General features: G+C 42.7%; 1 protein-coding gene across 5 annotated transcripts in view; it reads left to right on the top strand.

The window, feature by feature from the left end:
• The window catches only part of fat3a (FAT atypical cadherin 3a), a 135,022-nt gene that overhangs the window by 103,793 nt on the left and 14,946 nt on the right, over positions 1–16,283 (top strand). For all 5 annotated transcript variants that reach the window (XM_034866014.1, XM_034866000.1, XM_034866008.1 and 2 more), the window contains 6 exons: positions 652–885; positions 1,151–1,543; positions 5,123–5,337; positions 10,074–10,211; positions 13,234–13,377; positions 15,713–15,910. In XM_034866014.1, the coding sequence (XP_034721905.1) occupies positions 652–885; positions 1,151–1,543; positions 5,123–5,337; positions 10,074–10,211; positions 13,234–13,377; positions 15,713–15,910 (1,322 nt within the window). The remainder of the gene's footprint in view (positions 1–651; positions 886–1,150; positions 1,544–5,122; positions 5,338–10,073; positions 10,212–13,233; positions 13,378–15,712; positions 15,911–16,283) is intronic.

Here is a 16,283-nt window from a genome sequence, read left to right as displayed (position 1 = left end):
AGCTTTCAGCACAGTTGCTATATTCTGGATGAGTTCTGGATTTCAACAAAAGGCCATTCACACTACAATGGAGTGAAATGCAGCAGTGAGACGGGGCACGGTCCCCAGCCTACCACACCTATAAAGTTGGACACACATTTATTCCTTTGGACACTTTCCAATCTGTTTGACACACTAGCTGAGTTTCCATCCACGTGTCAATAAAATTATCTGAAGTATGGTGAAAAAAACTCATGCAAATAAATCTGGTGAAAGTGGGTTTCCATCCATTGGCTTTAAATCCAATAAAAACCTGTTTGTTAAGATGTCACATGCAACAAACAAACAAACAAACAAAGGTTTTAGACGAAATGGGTCGCGCCGTCTACCAACGCATGATCAATATTGCACAAGTTGTAATAGTGCTTAACAACGACACTATCAACACATGATGATGCAGATTCAACTTATCTTTTATTGTCCCTCCGGCACCGCTGTGAGACAACTCTTTTTTGAGACATGTCCGCTGTTTGAGCGTCTTCCATTGATGTCCCACGGCTTGGCGTAACCTTTGTCGGCCATTTCCTTAGATGAAAACGTGTGGCTGGAAACATAGCTACTTACATTGCACCGTAAGGCTCCATCTCTTCGTGTTTTTTCCACCCTCTCCAGGTGAGATCAAGTCATCTATGACTCTGGACCATGAGATGACACCCTACTACCGACTCGTATCCCAGGCAACTGATGGTGGTGGGCGATGGTGCCGTGCTGAGGTGCAGCTGGCAGTTACTGATGTGAATGACAACCCTCCCATCTTCACCCTGTCCCAGTACACGGCCAGCGTCTACGAAGACACCGCTACCAAAGCCCTGCTCACCCGCATCCAGGCCATAGACCCTGATGAAGGTGAGACTACTACTACTACTGGCGGTGCCACTGCTAGTAGTGCTACAAATGTTACTATTCTCTGTTTAGCCATAAGAAACCCTGCATATATAACATTCAAGGTGCATTCATATACAAGAACAGACAGATGAAGATGATATAATTCATTAGTAGTTTCAATGAAAGCAGAGGCAGATCAGCCTGTTCTCATGGACCAAGCACTTTGTTTTAGGTACACGGTTTCAACTTCTATTGTGTAGCTGACACTCCTCATATGGCTTTGCAGCAGGTCTTGGTCGCATGGTGGTCTACTCCCTGGCCGACTCTGCAGGAGGTTCCTTCTCTATTGATAGGACCTCAGGCATTGTGGTCCTGGAGCGCATCCTGGACCGCGAGGTCCAGTCGGCTTATCAGATAACAGTCCATGCATCTGACCAGGGTTCACCGCTGCCCCTCTCTTCATTGGTTAACGTCACTATCACTGTGCTGGACATCAACGACAACCCACCTGTGTTTGAGCGCCGTGATCAGCTAGCTACAGTGCCAGAGGATGTGGGAGTGGGCACTGAGGTTCTGAGAGTGTATGCTGCCAGCAAGGACATCGGGACCAACGCTGAGATCAGTTACAGTATCCGCTCAGGCAACGAGCATGGGAAGTTCCAAATCCACCCACTGACCGGTGAGTCATCTATACACGCTCCGTGGGGTTGGTCAGCATAGAAGTATATAGGGTGTGTGTTTGTGTGTGTATGTATATAGATGTGTGGTCTCCCCTGTTTCTTGTACAGTTGGTTACATATGCGGCTGTGTGTCTCTCAAGGTAAAGCACTTGAGTTTGATGAAATGCTACAGTATATAAATAAAACGGCCACTTGACCAGAGCTTTTAAATGTTCAGTGAAGGGCCCACTGAGGAGGGAACATGGTGAGAAAAGCTATTTGCATCCAACCAGTTCCACAACGTGCTGCTTTACCACAGCCATTGTTTTTGTCACATACATAATGCTTTGTCTTCTCCTCTCCGCTATAAAAATATGTTTATTTCTCACTAGATTACATTCCAGATATATGTATCTCCACAGCTGCAGGTTGGCAGCATTATGTACACTATGTTTTAAAACGCTGTGAAGCAGAGAAATAAACCATCTTATCATGCAGCCCAGTCTCATGGCAGTTGGTGAAATGATGAAGTTATTTAATCTATTGATTCGTGAACAGGGAAACGATTTTCTCCTTTTGTGAGCACAAACTTTAAGTAATTTTTTTCAGTGGGACGCACCTTTCGTGCATAAGCATGATTACATTAGCGAGCAGTATTGAAAAGCCGAAAATCTGCTTATGGAGGCTGGTCGGGGGGGTAGATGGGTCAAAAACACAGGACTTTTCACTCCGTTGTTGTAGCGCGTGTGGCGTTGTTGTTGCGTTGTTGCGACCTCCATAGACAACAAAATAAACAGGAAAATCTTGTTACTTTTGACAAATCAATAAATCAAAATAATATGACCATTTCAAAACTGTTGTGAAACGGTTGTTGCATGACCAATCCATGAACAAACTACTGTGCTGCTGCGAGGGGGGAGGAGAGAAGAGGAGGGTTTTTTTCAGGGTAAAGTCCCGTTATTGTATTATTTCAAAGAAGAAACACTGTCATGAAAGTTAAAGCAAGCCAAGAAAAGAACATCCTAAATAAAACAAAAAAAACTCTGAAACCTGCCAAACAAATAAAAGATAAACCACCAACTGTCCATCCTTCCCCTCAAAACATACCACCCCCCACTACAGCCCACAAGTGAGTGTAGTCCAGCAGATTGTCCATTGTCTGATAACGGGAATGTTCCACCCTCAATCTGGCTTTGACCAGTCCTTCCAGAAGTGGCACTGACTTTACACGTAACACACTGAGCCCTATTTCTGAATGTTTCTCTTTTTACTATATTTTGGACCAAAATATAGGACAAAATATTTGGACCAAAGACACTGAACCCACCTTTTAGGAAGCTCTAGCAGAGCTGACAGCCAATGACACTAAACAAATCAATGTGCTACCGTTCCCACCTGAAACAAAAAATACATCCCTGCCCTAGCTCTGGATCTGCAAAAGTTCTGTGAGGTTGTTCCAGGGCAGCACAGGCCTCCTCCAACACGTGTTGTCAACCTGATGGAGGTGATGGAGGGGATGGAGGTGATGACGACAGACGCCCAGAGGTCTGACAGCGTACCTCCACTGTGTGGTCTGCTCCGGTGCAACCTCCGCTGGCAGGACACCGTCACTGTCAGGACAGGAATGATTTATATTTACATAGTCCTTAAGACGTTGTTAACCTTTGAGTTGTCCTCCTGGGTCAAATATTTGACATTTTTGTCCCTTTTTCAGACTTGTTTTAGTTTTCTTTACATCATCATGAATCATTAGATTTCAAACCACTAGTTTTACTTTTTGGAATTCATGTTCAATAACACTCATCTATAAAGAATTATACCTAAAATTTCAGTTAAAAAAGCAGAAATTATGAATTAGTTTGACTAATAGTTAAGATCAGAGGAATGAAAGTTATCAGTTGTATTTACAAAGAGCGTTGTAAGGAATCCAATCCATTTTTTGTGGTAATTTGGTTAAAAAGAAACCTTTATTTCAGATGTAGACATTTTTTTAAAGGGTCAAAATTCACTCGAGGACAACAGAGGGGTTAAGAAACAAAAGGTTCCTCAATTAGCCACATTATCTACAGCCCCTGGTCCCCTTCAGCTACAGGAAGGTAAATAGCTGCTGCCTGGACCCAGTGTTGAGCAGACCAGAAGAAACCAACAGTGGCCCTCTGGTCGTCCTCCATCAGGGGTAGCAGCCATTTCCATGTAAATAAAAAGGAGAGCAAACATTCTCCTTCACACTCTCCCTGTCCTTTTTAACAAATCCCTCAGAGTCCCAAAACACTCCCAAAACCTTTAGCCCTTCATTTCCCCACTCAACTCCCCCAGGCAGACCGGGGCACTGCCTGATTCCCCCACTGACCTACTAACAAGGCCACTAAACATCCCACTCACTGCGGGCAACAGTAGGCAGAGACAGCGAGAGGAAGCTCAAGGTTTGAGGACCCGGACAGCAAGAGCCCACTGAGCCGAGCCCTAGACCTGCACCTGCTCAGCTATATAGCTGACCTGAAATAAGACAAACAAGCCTTATCCCTCGCTGCACAGGAACATGCCGACTCAGCCCTGCCCCCATCTGCCCCAGAGGAAGGCAACGGGGCGCCAGTTCTTAAATAGGGCCAGGTCTCCTTTTGTGGGAAGCAGTAACCAATCCATGAACAACCTACTGTGCTGCTACGAGGGGAGAGGAGAGAAGAGGAGGGTCCCTTTATTGGATTAATACAAAAAAGAAACACAGTCATGAAAGTCAAAGCAATCCAGGAAAAGAACATCCTAAATAAAACAAAAAACACAGTGAAACCTGTCAAACAAATAAAACATGAACCACCAACTCTCCATCCCAGTGAATATAGGAATAGGAAATAAGAAGACATCCTGTTCTGAGACACTCTATTAGAACCTCATTAAGGATCTGGTCCAAGAATATTCCAGAACGGTTTGTAGAAGTCTGGGAAGAGACAATCAATCCATCGGTGCCTGTCCTGTGGCCTCTGATTGACAGCAACTGTCAGAGTTAGCTCACAGTCCATAAAAGCTTTCTCTTCCGGGCTGAGCTGAGGAAGCCCCTCCAGGAACTCATAACGACACTGCAGACTGCGCTGATGAGCCCTCAAGAGGTAGAAGCCCGTCACAGTGGCTCCTCATCGCACCTGGACCGGTGGTTACTCGGCCTCCTGGAAGCTGAAGGCAGGTCATATGCTGCCTCTGTGCTACTGATCACTTCAGATTAAAAAAGAACCCTAACCCTCCTCAATTCTCCTGATGTTGGGTTCAGAAACAAGCAGAGAACAGTAGAAAGTGTGTGTGTTATGTGTTCATGGTGATGAAGGAACAGTGCAGCAGTGTGGCTCACTGATGAGTTTTGGATAACAACGGAGCTTTGGGTAAACACAGACAATACTTGATAGTAGGTCAATTGTTACGTGGTTTGGTTCTTTTAATGGGATTATTGACTGTGATAAAACGAGACCTATTGCTCGTTCAAGTAGCCACAAACAGCTAATGGATGGTTTTTTTTCAGTTGGTGGAATCTTTTCCCTAACAAATGATTTAATTCTGCTCTTTACAATTATAAATGCATAATTATGTTGCCTCTCTCCTCACTTGCTCAGGTGCCATTTTAGTTGCCCAGCCTCTGGACTATGAGACGTGCAGGGACTACTTCCTAACAGTGGAAGCTCGTGATGGCGGCACGCCACCACTCAGCGCAATTACAACAGTGAACATAAACCTGACAGATGTCAATGACAATGCACCCATGTTTAGCCGTGACCTGTACACTGCTGTGGTGTCCGAAGATGCTACCACCGGAGAGTCTGTGGTCCAGGTAGGTTTACCTGCATGCAAGTTACTGGCAAGATGGATGTTTATGGTCTATTACTTAATATTTTCGGTGAACCCCTGACCTTGTGGCAAGGGAATGTGTATGTGGGTCTGTGAAGTAGTCCTGGTCAGAAGACCTGAGTGACCTACTGGTAACATAAGGACTGAGCAGGTTAGAAATGTACACAAGTGCCTGACCATGCAGGGCGCTATAAGTCAAAGCAAGCACTTTAAAATGAATCCTGACCTTGATAGGAAGCCAACGTAACAAGGATGAAATGGGAGTGGTGTAAGACGTTCTGCTGGTCCTGGTCAACATCCCTGCAGCAGCGTTTTGGACCAGTTGGTAACGGTCCAGGGACGACTTGCTGAGGCAGGTGAAAAGGGAGTTGCAGTAGTCAAGCCAGGATGATGTAAAATCCGGAATGATCAGCTCAGGCTTATATTGAATACAACATTTCTGAGTTTGGCAGTTTTTTATTTGAAAGAAACATACTTGTTAATGATTTGATATGTTGATTAAAATACATATTATGATCAAAAATAAAACCAAGATGTCTAAATTGAGATTGTACAGCTGAAGAAAGGGTCCCCAATTACCAAGCAACCTGGGAAGCAGTGCTATCTGGAGCAATAATACGTCTTACCTGTATTGAACTGTAAAATGGTGTATGTCCATCCAGTCCTTAATGGCAGACAGACAATTCTGTCTCACCAGGCTTAACAGAGACATACAATTGGATATCATTAATGTAACAGTGATACGAGATACCTTTAAATTGGATAATTAAATGACATAGCACATACTATGCAAATAAAATAGGACCTGAAAAAGAACCCTGAGGCATCCCACAGGAAAGGGCAGCTGTTTCAGACGCAAAGGGACCAACTATCACAGAAAAACATCAATCTGAGAGACAGAAGGAGTACCAGTCCAGGGCACTCCTAGAGAACCCCACCCACTGCCTTTCCATTACCACAATATCGAAAGCATTCACCCACACCAGAAGACATCATTAAGTCATTGGACACTCTGAGGAGAGCTGTTTCAGCTGAGTGTTTCTGACGGAAATCAAAGTGAAATTGGTCTGAAATGTCGTGTGTAGCCGGCACGGCAGTAAGATGTTTAGCAATTACTTCTCAACAAGAACATATAAATGAAACGCATCTTAGATGTAGGAATAGTTTTTGGGAGTGGATGGATCCAGATTGGTTTTCTTCAGAAGTGGGTGAACACTTGCATGTTTACAATATGATAGGATGCAACCTGATTGCAAAGAGCTATAGATAATAGAGACCAAAGATAGAGCAAAAGGGCCCAGGACATTATTAGGTACGGAAGTTCTTATAATCTACAGGGCTCCAGGAAGTTGGCGTATGCACAAAATGTGGCTGAAAATTGATGATTATGATCTATACAAAACAAACTTGACGGGATAATGTGCGGCCCTCCACGCTAACTCTGACCCATGTATACGCACGTTTTGGAGACAACGGGTACTGGCGACGCAGATGGTGAGGAGGTGAACTGATGTCCGACTGCGGCAAGTAAATATGGGAATAATGATTACTCTGAATATTTTCAAGTCTTGATGACTCATACACATTTTTTCACTCCATACCATCCAAGTTATCATGAGGATAAATCCAGCAGCGGTATTTGTACTTGTACTGAGTGATAATTGTTCCATAAACGTTTGTAAAATCCAACTCTAATCTTGAATTAAAAAGAAAAATTGTTAATGTTTAATCTGCGCTTTCTCCCCTTCACATTGTCCGCTACGGAGTGCAGGAGGAGGAGATGGCCCGACTCCATGGATGATAGTATCAAATACCCTAGCATTAGATAACGGCAAACCACAGTGGAAATAACTACATATTTGTCTTTAATACTGTCCATATATCATCGCTACTTTGTGGTCTGGAAATACAGTCTTGCTCAATCGTTCTGTCTGCCATTTTTGAAGGTATTATTAATATAGCTAGTCTTCCGTACACTGTGAGGGAACAGGCCAAAATTATAAGTAAATTTGCAGCAATTCCCGATAGTGAATCAGCCTCTTATCCTGCCCTTACACGCCCATTTTCAACCATAAATAGTCAATACAATGCATCTTGTGAATTCCGATGTATGTTAATGATCCTGGCAGTTGTTATGTTGTGGGAAAAAGCAAAAAAAGTCTCAGACACACGGGAATTGCTGCAAATTGACTCATAATTCCGGCCTGTTCTCTCACAGTGTAGGGGAACCTGATAAGACTAAGACGAATACTATAAGACTACCTGTATAAATAATACCTTCCAAAACGGCAGGCATTACGGCACTCAGATACAGCTTTGATATACCAGGCCTATATGATAAGATTTAACAGAATTATATATTATATCCAAACAAGCCTGAGTGGTAAAGTTAAATATTTTATATATTTATACAAAACACTTAGCTGTCTGCTATTTACCGCTGGAAACAGGCAACTCTATAAAAATAGATGCACATTTATATGTGTCTAGCCAAGTTTCAGTTACAATTATTAAATCAAGATTGTGCTAATATTAATATTAAAATCATTAACTAAAAAAGATTTTAAGGCTAATGTGAGTGTGTTATACAAGCATTTTCTGCTTAATAGTTGGAGTCAGGCTGAGGCTGACGAGGAATGGATGCTAAATGTGCTAAATTTGCAGTTGAGTGCTTCTTGTTAACGGATCTGTTTCTATTACCTATCAGCATGACTTGAGGAAGCTTTCATGAGTGCCACTAGGTGTGTAGCCTGGACCGCGCACAAATCAGTTGGAGCTTGATAGAAAAAGGGAGGGGGGTGAATTTGGTTCCAGCAGTAACCAGCTCCTTCATCTGGTCAGTGAACTCCAACAGGGGGCAAGGGCAAAGAGGGGAAAGGGTGAGAGCGGTGGCACAGGTGGGGTATGAGACAATACATCTCAAGGAGAGAACCGACTGTGTTCAGCAGATCAATAAAGCCCAGTGTCAGCACATTAGACTGTTGCTTCATGACATAATTTGACCCTATATGCAGTATAATGTTCTTCAATGTTACAGTAGGAGGGCTGCCACGACATGCAGGGCAGGATGTATCAGATGCCAGCTGTCTCTGGGAAAGCACAGTATTTTGATGTTTTTACTGAACAATCTTTTTACATCTCTCTTACAGCAGAGTCACCTACAATCAATGTTTGAGTCTGCCCAGTCGTTCCCAGTCGGTTTCACTCTAGCTTTTTACTTGTTTCTGTTCCGGTTTCAATTACTCACCACTCACCATGGCTCTAAGTACATTTTAATTTTTATTATCTGTATTTAGATTTTTCCATATAGTACTTCTTTATACTATGCTTAGACTCAATATCATCTATACTATGGTTACTGACTTTTGCTATATTATTTAATTACATATTATTCTATTTAATTTAACGTCACATATTCACTTGCAATGCAATATTTTTTTGTACTATGGCCATTGGCCACCTAACTTTACTTAACAATATCTTTTATATAATGCCACTTTAAACTGCTGCTGTCTCAAGGAAATTTCCCCATTGTGGTATGAATAAAGTATTATCTAATCTTATCTAATCTACTTTTTGACTTACTGTCAGTCGTTACACGGCTGTGTGGTAATGATACATAATCCAGGTCATTACGTGGAGATCCAGGGTCCTACTGCAGTGAAGCAAATCTCAGTAGTTGGGCAGCTTTTGGTTTTTAAGTTGGTGGTGATTGAAGAGGCGCTCTATGTGCAGGACTTTGTTAACCGCCGTGGTAAACAGATATCATGCCCTGGCCGCGGGCTGGGCTCCTGTGTCAGACAGGGGCTCAATAGCCTACTCCAGTGACCAGGTTTACAATAATAGTATCCGGTCTTTGACAATGGTCTTTGTTGACAAGGCCATTTTCACGGACACTTAGTGAGTTAGAAACTAGACAATATTATCTGTTCAAAACATTGGCTTAAAATGTGTGCAATACTCTACTGCTAATATTTATTCATTCTTACTATTCATTATTACCTCCCTCTAAGGTTCTGACACAAAAACACTTAGTGAGTATGAAAATGGACATTCTTTTCTGTTTTGTGCAATAACGCCGGCTTAAAATTAGTGCAATACTCTGCTGCAACTATTTATTCATTATAACTCTTCACCATTACAACTCCTAAATTATGTAAATACTGTTTAATAAAAAATACCTTTAACTATGTAAATACCGTACATATCCACACTCGTAATATTTCTTTATTTATATATCTACTCTGATATTTATATACTTTGTGCAACTGTAACACAGAAGTTCCCTTTGGGGATCGATAAAGAATTTCTGGTTCTGATTCCGCGCTGTTTTCTCAGTGTTAAGCTGGCTTTGTGTTTACACAGAGGGAGGGGGGTACACTGTAAGAAGTTAGGGTATTCATGTGGGCAAAAATTAGTTCCGGCCCATTTCAGGAAATGTTTTTGCCTGAGCACACTATTGTGAAAAGTTGTTTGCTTTGGATTGAGTCGCTTCATAATGAGCTTCATAATGGACTCCATGTAACCCATATATACCTATGTGTGCCGACAGGTTGGTCAAGGAGACATTTGGCTCATATGTATACAAATTATTAGGAATTGGTGAAATATAGATGAAAAATATCTATATATAAAGGGTAGGACAGGGACAGATGGTCAAAATGTGCGACTTTAAGACAGTCACCCCCCCCGCCTCTGTGTGTTTGTGTGGGATTTCAGCTGGTAGCAGAGGACGTTGACAGTCAGCTGAATGGAGCCGTCCTCTATTCCATCATCAGTGGGGACCGAAACGAGCAGTTCTTCATGGACCCACTTCGGGGGGTCATCAAAGTCAACAAGCCACTGGACCGGGAGACGGTGAGGAGACACACACACATACACACAAACGCACACACACGCACACACACACACACACACACACACACACACACACACACACACGCACACACGCACACACACAGCTTTGTAAGTGTATGTTAACAGAGATAATCAGGACGCTAAAGGAGCAGCGGAGGACATGTACTATTAGTGTTAAATAATATATATTTTCAATTAAAATGACAGCTGTAGCTTATGTTTCACAAGCTACTTGCTCCACATAGTGAAGATCCTGATTCAAGACATTTAGGATTTAGGTTATCTTATTCAGTAAGACTCTTACACACTAAATCACTGGCTCTCAAAGTCCACATTAACTAGATTACATCACAGTTTGATTTTGGACTTTTTGGAAGTTTCCTACAGCTTTGACGTTCATGAGTTACAGCTGATACAAAGAGCTGCGGCGACAGTTCAACCTGAATGTTATGCACATTCCTCCGTGATAACAGAAGAAGAGATGTATATATATAGGTGGGTAGGGTGAACATATTTTGATTTCCAAAAAAGAGGACACTCGGCCCGGCCTCGAAGCATAAATTCAGTCAGGCTTCTCAGAGGTTAATGAACATGCTTTATTATGCCTCAATGGTATAAAAATAACTTACGTAATAAAATAAAATATGTAACAACCTGAAACTAAATAATATTTTTTTTCAAATAAATAAATAAATATGAAATAATGTACTACATATGACCTATACTGTGTCAGCTTCAACTAAATCTCTCCTAAAACCTTTTCAATGTAATAAGAAAAGGTTTTTTGGTGTCCAGGTGTCCGGAACCTTTATTAGACACGAAAACAAATGTGCTAGCTTAACACATGGATCACTCCGCCTCCCACTTGTCCTGACCTGGTAAGGTACGTAGGTGTCAGCGGTCCTGGTGCAGCCCAGACAGATGTGATGACTGTAGGTACCAGCGGTCCTGGTACAGCCCAGATGGATATGGTGACTGTAGGTACCAGAGCTCCTGGTACAGCCCAGACAGATGTGATGACTGTAGGTGTCAGCGGTCCTGGTACAGCCCGGACAGATGTGATGACTGTAGGTACCAGCGGTCCTGGTACAGCCCAGACAGTTGTGGTGACTGTAGGTACCAGCTGTCCTGGTACAGCCCAGACAGATGTGACGACTGTAGGTGTCAGCGGTCCTGGTACAGCCCAGACAGATGTGGTGACTGTAGGTACCAGCGGTCCTGGTACAGCCCAGACAGATGTGGTGACTGTAGGTACCAGCGGTCCTGGTACAGCCCAGACAGATGTGGTGACTCTAGGTACCAGAGGCCCTGGTACAGCCCAGACAGATGTGGTGACTCTAGGTACCAGCGGTCCTGGTACAGCCCAGACAGATGTGGTGACTGTAGGTACGAGCGGTCCTGGTACATCACAGTATCAGTTGCAGTATCTGTTGGCCGAGATGGGAGCCCTGGGAGATGGATGCCTGTCCACATGGCAGCAAATCACACTTGAAAAGTTAAACACGTGCACACAAGCAGCTCTGCGTATCAGCTCTTTTATTTTCTGCAGGAAAAAAGATGGAAGGCATGAACTCCCCTTACTGCTTCCCCCTCCTCAGCCCTCTTCTTTCTTCCTCATCTTCTACTTCTTCCTCGTCTTTTTCCTCCGCGCTGCTTGAAAACATCAGAAACGTTCATATTCCCATCATTAAGTATTCAAGAGAACGGTCGATGAGCCGTCTGAGCAGGGAAGCAGGGAAGTGTGGGGGATCAAAGCTTTTGCATGATGAAAGTGAGTTTGGGTTATCACAGAGAGAGCAGCAGCTTTGTGTGTGTATGTGTGTGTAGGGTTAGTGTGTTTATATGTTTCCTTCTCTCATTTCAATACTCCCCCCCCCCTCCCCCCCTTTCTCTCTGCCTAGCAGGTCATAGCTGTTGACTACTGAGTTTATTTTCCGTTTGTGTCAGGCAGCAGAATATTGTTTGTTGCTTTTTCATTTCTTCTCACCACGTTTTATTAGCTCTTTGTTATAAAAGACATATGTAGAAAGAGACTAGGGATCCCGAGAAGTTGTGGGTTTGGTGCCTTGCTCTAGGGCACCTCTGCAGTGCCCGTGACTTTAACTGGTCTCTGTACTCCGTACGTGGTCCACACTGTGACCAAGCCCAGGTTCCCAAGCCAAGTCCCCACAGACTGAGCTACTGCTAACCTTGAAGTGGTAGGCCATACACAAATGCATTGGCCTAAGACTGAAAATAAGAAAATCAAAATTCATAGTTTTGATAATGTTTCTATCCATAATAACACTGTACTCTCCCAGATAATTGCTAGGATATTGAAAATCAGTAGCATCATAAAAACAGTGTTGGGAGTCAGAAGTGCACGACGACCACAAAACTGTTTAATCAGTTTTTGAAATGTTTTTCTTAAAACAAAAATGAGTCCAACTTATTACAGTATATTTATATTTTTACATATATTTTATGGAAAATATTTTTTTTTGTTTACAGACCATTGATGATGGGCTTGCTGTACAAGTACACAGCCTGTCCTCTACTGCCACCATCAGGACAAAGAGTATATGTTCCTGTTGTTATTCAGCATTGTTGTTTTTTTTACATAATATGTTTATTGATCAGACTATAAATTATTACAGGCTGTATTGGGAATAACCAAGGGTAACAGGTTTGACATTTTTCTTGCTTTTTAAAACAAACATACATACAGAACATCCCCCCCCCATTTCCCCTTCCACCACCCTATATCCAAAGACTAAACACTAAACATGTATATCTTATTACTTATTCAGCATTGTTTTAGATGTGATAAACATGTCATCTTCTCCAGCCATAATCCATTCACTTCAATTTAATTCCACAAAAAATCAGTTTGACCAACCTCAGCCTAGAAATCTGTATCTTTTGGCCAAGCTGCCAAACGTGCCTTCACATACCTAAGCATGACAGGTGTGACATCCATTATATATGTTTGTGTTTTATTTATTCATGGGTTACATATCTTCCATTGTGTCGGTCCTTGTAGGTTCCCAGCTACTCGTTGGCCGTCAGAGCTCTGGACAGTGGAGTCCCAGCCATGTCCTCCACTGTGATGGTCAACATTGACATCTCTGACATCAATGACAACCCCCCCACCTTCTCCCCGGCCAACCTCACCACTGTCATACAGGTAAACAATCGAGGACTCTGTGTGTGCGTATGTGTGTGTGTGTCTTTCAAACCATCCTGCATGCGCAAAAGACCCCGCCACACGCAGTACACTGTCGCGAGGCTCCGTCCAGGGCGGGGAGATGCTAAATCCCTAGACGGCTCATTGGTTGGGGTTTATGGCTGTGCAAACCAACAGAGAGTGGGAGCCTCTGTACAGTGGAAGGCTTAAAAAAGCAACTAGCGACAAATGTAGTGACTTTCTTAATTTTATTTATTTATTAATTCGGGACAATGCACATCGATAAACAAGTACAGCAATACACGTAAATGTGCCTAATTGTTGTCCGAGGGCTAATTTCCATCTGCAGTCCATTAGGCAGGTTGGAGTCACAATAAAAAGACATAGGATAGTAACATTTAGTATAAAACAAGAAGAAACTAAAAGAAAAAACAAGAACAGGACAATTCATTAGTAGAAGTTAAAATGGAACCACAATACAGTGTACAGTACAGCATACAGTTAGCACTAAGCCACAGCTTTACCTGGCTTTTAAAGGAGGCCAAAGTGGGGCTTTCCCTTCTGTAGAAGAGACTCCAGTATTGTCCGGCGAGCTCTCCTCTCTCTCTTACACAGTTATCTCTCTCTGTCTCTGCTGTTCAGTGGCTGAGAAGCAGCAGCGAGCTCATGGCGCCTTGCATGGCAGCCCTCGGTGGATGGGAATGGGTTAATGTAAAGCGTTTTGTCCCACAAGGTAGAAAGGTGCTATATAAATGCTCTACATTTACCATCAGAAACTACTTAGAACTGCATTTTCTGCCCCATGTTTGTGAGAATTTACACAATAAAGCTGTGAAAACAAATACTGGGAATGGAGCAAGCAGCCCGTTCTGAACAGCCATGCACTCTAAATGACCTAAACACAAAGATTTAAAGAATTCAAGAAATCTTTGGCTCAAATTCAGCCATTGTGGCTCTAATTGCTTGGTAAGAACATTTCCAACTGCAGTTGCATAGCACGGACATTTGGGCCCCACACGTAAGCTCAGGGGGCCTCCAGCCCATTAAAGTCATTCATTACCCCGCTGGTCTAAATAAGTGACTCAACAGAGAACACACACACCTGGAAGAGTAATAAGGGATATTCTCAGCATACTTTAATTACGGAGTAAAGCTTTTTAAGATGAGGTTTTAGAAAATGATGAGTCTTTTCTGTCACAACTACTTTTTAAGTCTCAAATAGTACTCCTGAGCTTATTCCTTTACCTGGGGGCAAATATCCACATGGACCTGACATGGGCCACCCGCACTGCAGCTGTCAGTCAAAAGGCCCAACAGCGTCTGGCTAGCCTGTGCATTTGTTTTTGAAGCAAATGAAAGGAAGACAAATTTTAATAGTATTATTCTTTCTTAAACACAGATGTTTGCAGAATATACATTGCATAGTAATGGAACTATGCGTGGCTTTGTAAGATAAATAAAAATACCTGTAATATGACGATAGTGAAGCAAATTCATCTTAAATTCATATATTGTTGTAAAGCCCCGGGACTTTGTGATGCAGAGTGCTTTCATGAGAGTGTGTGAATGGCGCACATAGCAAATGTTTAGGAATCCATTTGAATAGTAGTAATCAGTGGCGCTGGCAGCTGTCACCCTGTACACACTGTCCGTACTTTTTTTTTCTTCTGTGACACATGCAACTCATGATAACAATGTGTAAATGCGAACAGGAGCAGCAGCCGACAGCAGCTCTTGGAAAATGAAATTTAGACGGCTTCATAACCAGTTCAAACTCCTTGCTGCTGTAATGGAGCTCTTTCTAAAGCCGTGTCAGTGTAGTGATGGGGACAAACTCAACAGTCCTCATTCTGTACTAATTTTTGCACAGACTGTAGTATACAGTCCTCCAAAGTTTATTTGAAGCTGATATGAGGCTTCAATCATCTGAGTTGGACAAATCTAGTGGATATCATCTAAAGTTTTGGTACAGAATTGCATCTTTCTGCCTCCATGGACAGTGTTCACAGTACGTGCTGAGCTGCAGTGGAGGGTGCAGAGTGCAAGGAAACTTCAACTGGCAAAGACTGCGCAAATTTAAAAAATGCTGGAATTTTGTTAAAGTCAAACAATTTGCCAACTTGCCCTCAGGATTTTGTGGAGGGACAGACTAAAGTGGTATATCTCCAGGAAGTAGCAGGGGTAATCAATACCAATGACTCAGTTATACGAGCAGGTGCATCATTTCTAGCTTTGAATTTCTAAGGTACATCATGCCAAGAGAAACTTCATATTGCCAGCAGCATAATGTATCCCCGTACATGTTGGTCTTTCTAACGGTGTGTTCCCTCCCCAGGAAAACAAGTCAATCGGCACCAGCATCCTGCAGCTGTCCGTCATCGATCTGGACTCGTCCCACAACGGCCAGCCCTTCGACTTCCGCATCCTGACAGGAAACGAAGGCGGAGAGTTTGTGCTGGAGAAAGATGGAACACTTGTGGCCAATCAAGTGTTCAGGAGGGACCTGGCAACTCAATATGTTATTGTGATACAGGTAGAGTATATTACAGTCTCCCTTCATCACATTAACAGTGTTGTTGAATCTATAGACCCATTTTCTTTTTTTTACGGGGGCGGGGGATGTTTAGGGGGAGATAGCAGCTCAACACTATATACCACATAGAATAGAACCTGAGCATGGTGGGATTTTTCTTGATGTAATCCAATGAACTTGCCGTGTTCTCCGGGTCCAAACACACGAGTCAGGGTTATTGTTGACTCTAAATTGCTGTCAGTGTAAATGTGAGTGTGAATGGTTGTCTGTCTCTGTGTCTCGCACATTGTCTGCTGGGATCAGCTCCAGTCACAATGAATAGTATAGGATAAATTGATTATGTAAAAAAAGTAAATATGTCACCAAAGAGAGA

Source organism: Etheostoma cragini, chromosome 3 (assembly GCF_013103735.1).
Source record: "Etheostoma cragini isolate CJK2018 chromosome 3, CSU_Ecrag_1.0, whole genome shotgun sequence".
NCBI classification, from domain to species: Eukaryota; Metazoa; Chordata; class Actinopteri; order Perciformes; family Percidae; genus Etheostoma; species Etheostoma cragini.
Note: the sequence above shows the minus strand (reverse complement) of the source record. Positions and strands in the feature narration are given on the sequence as shown.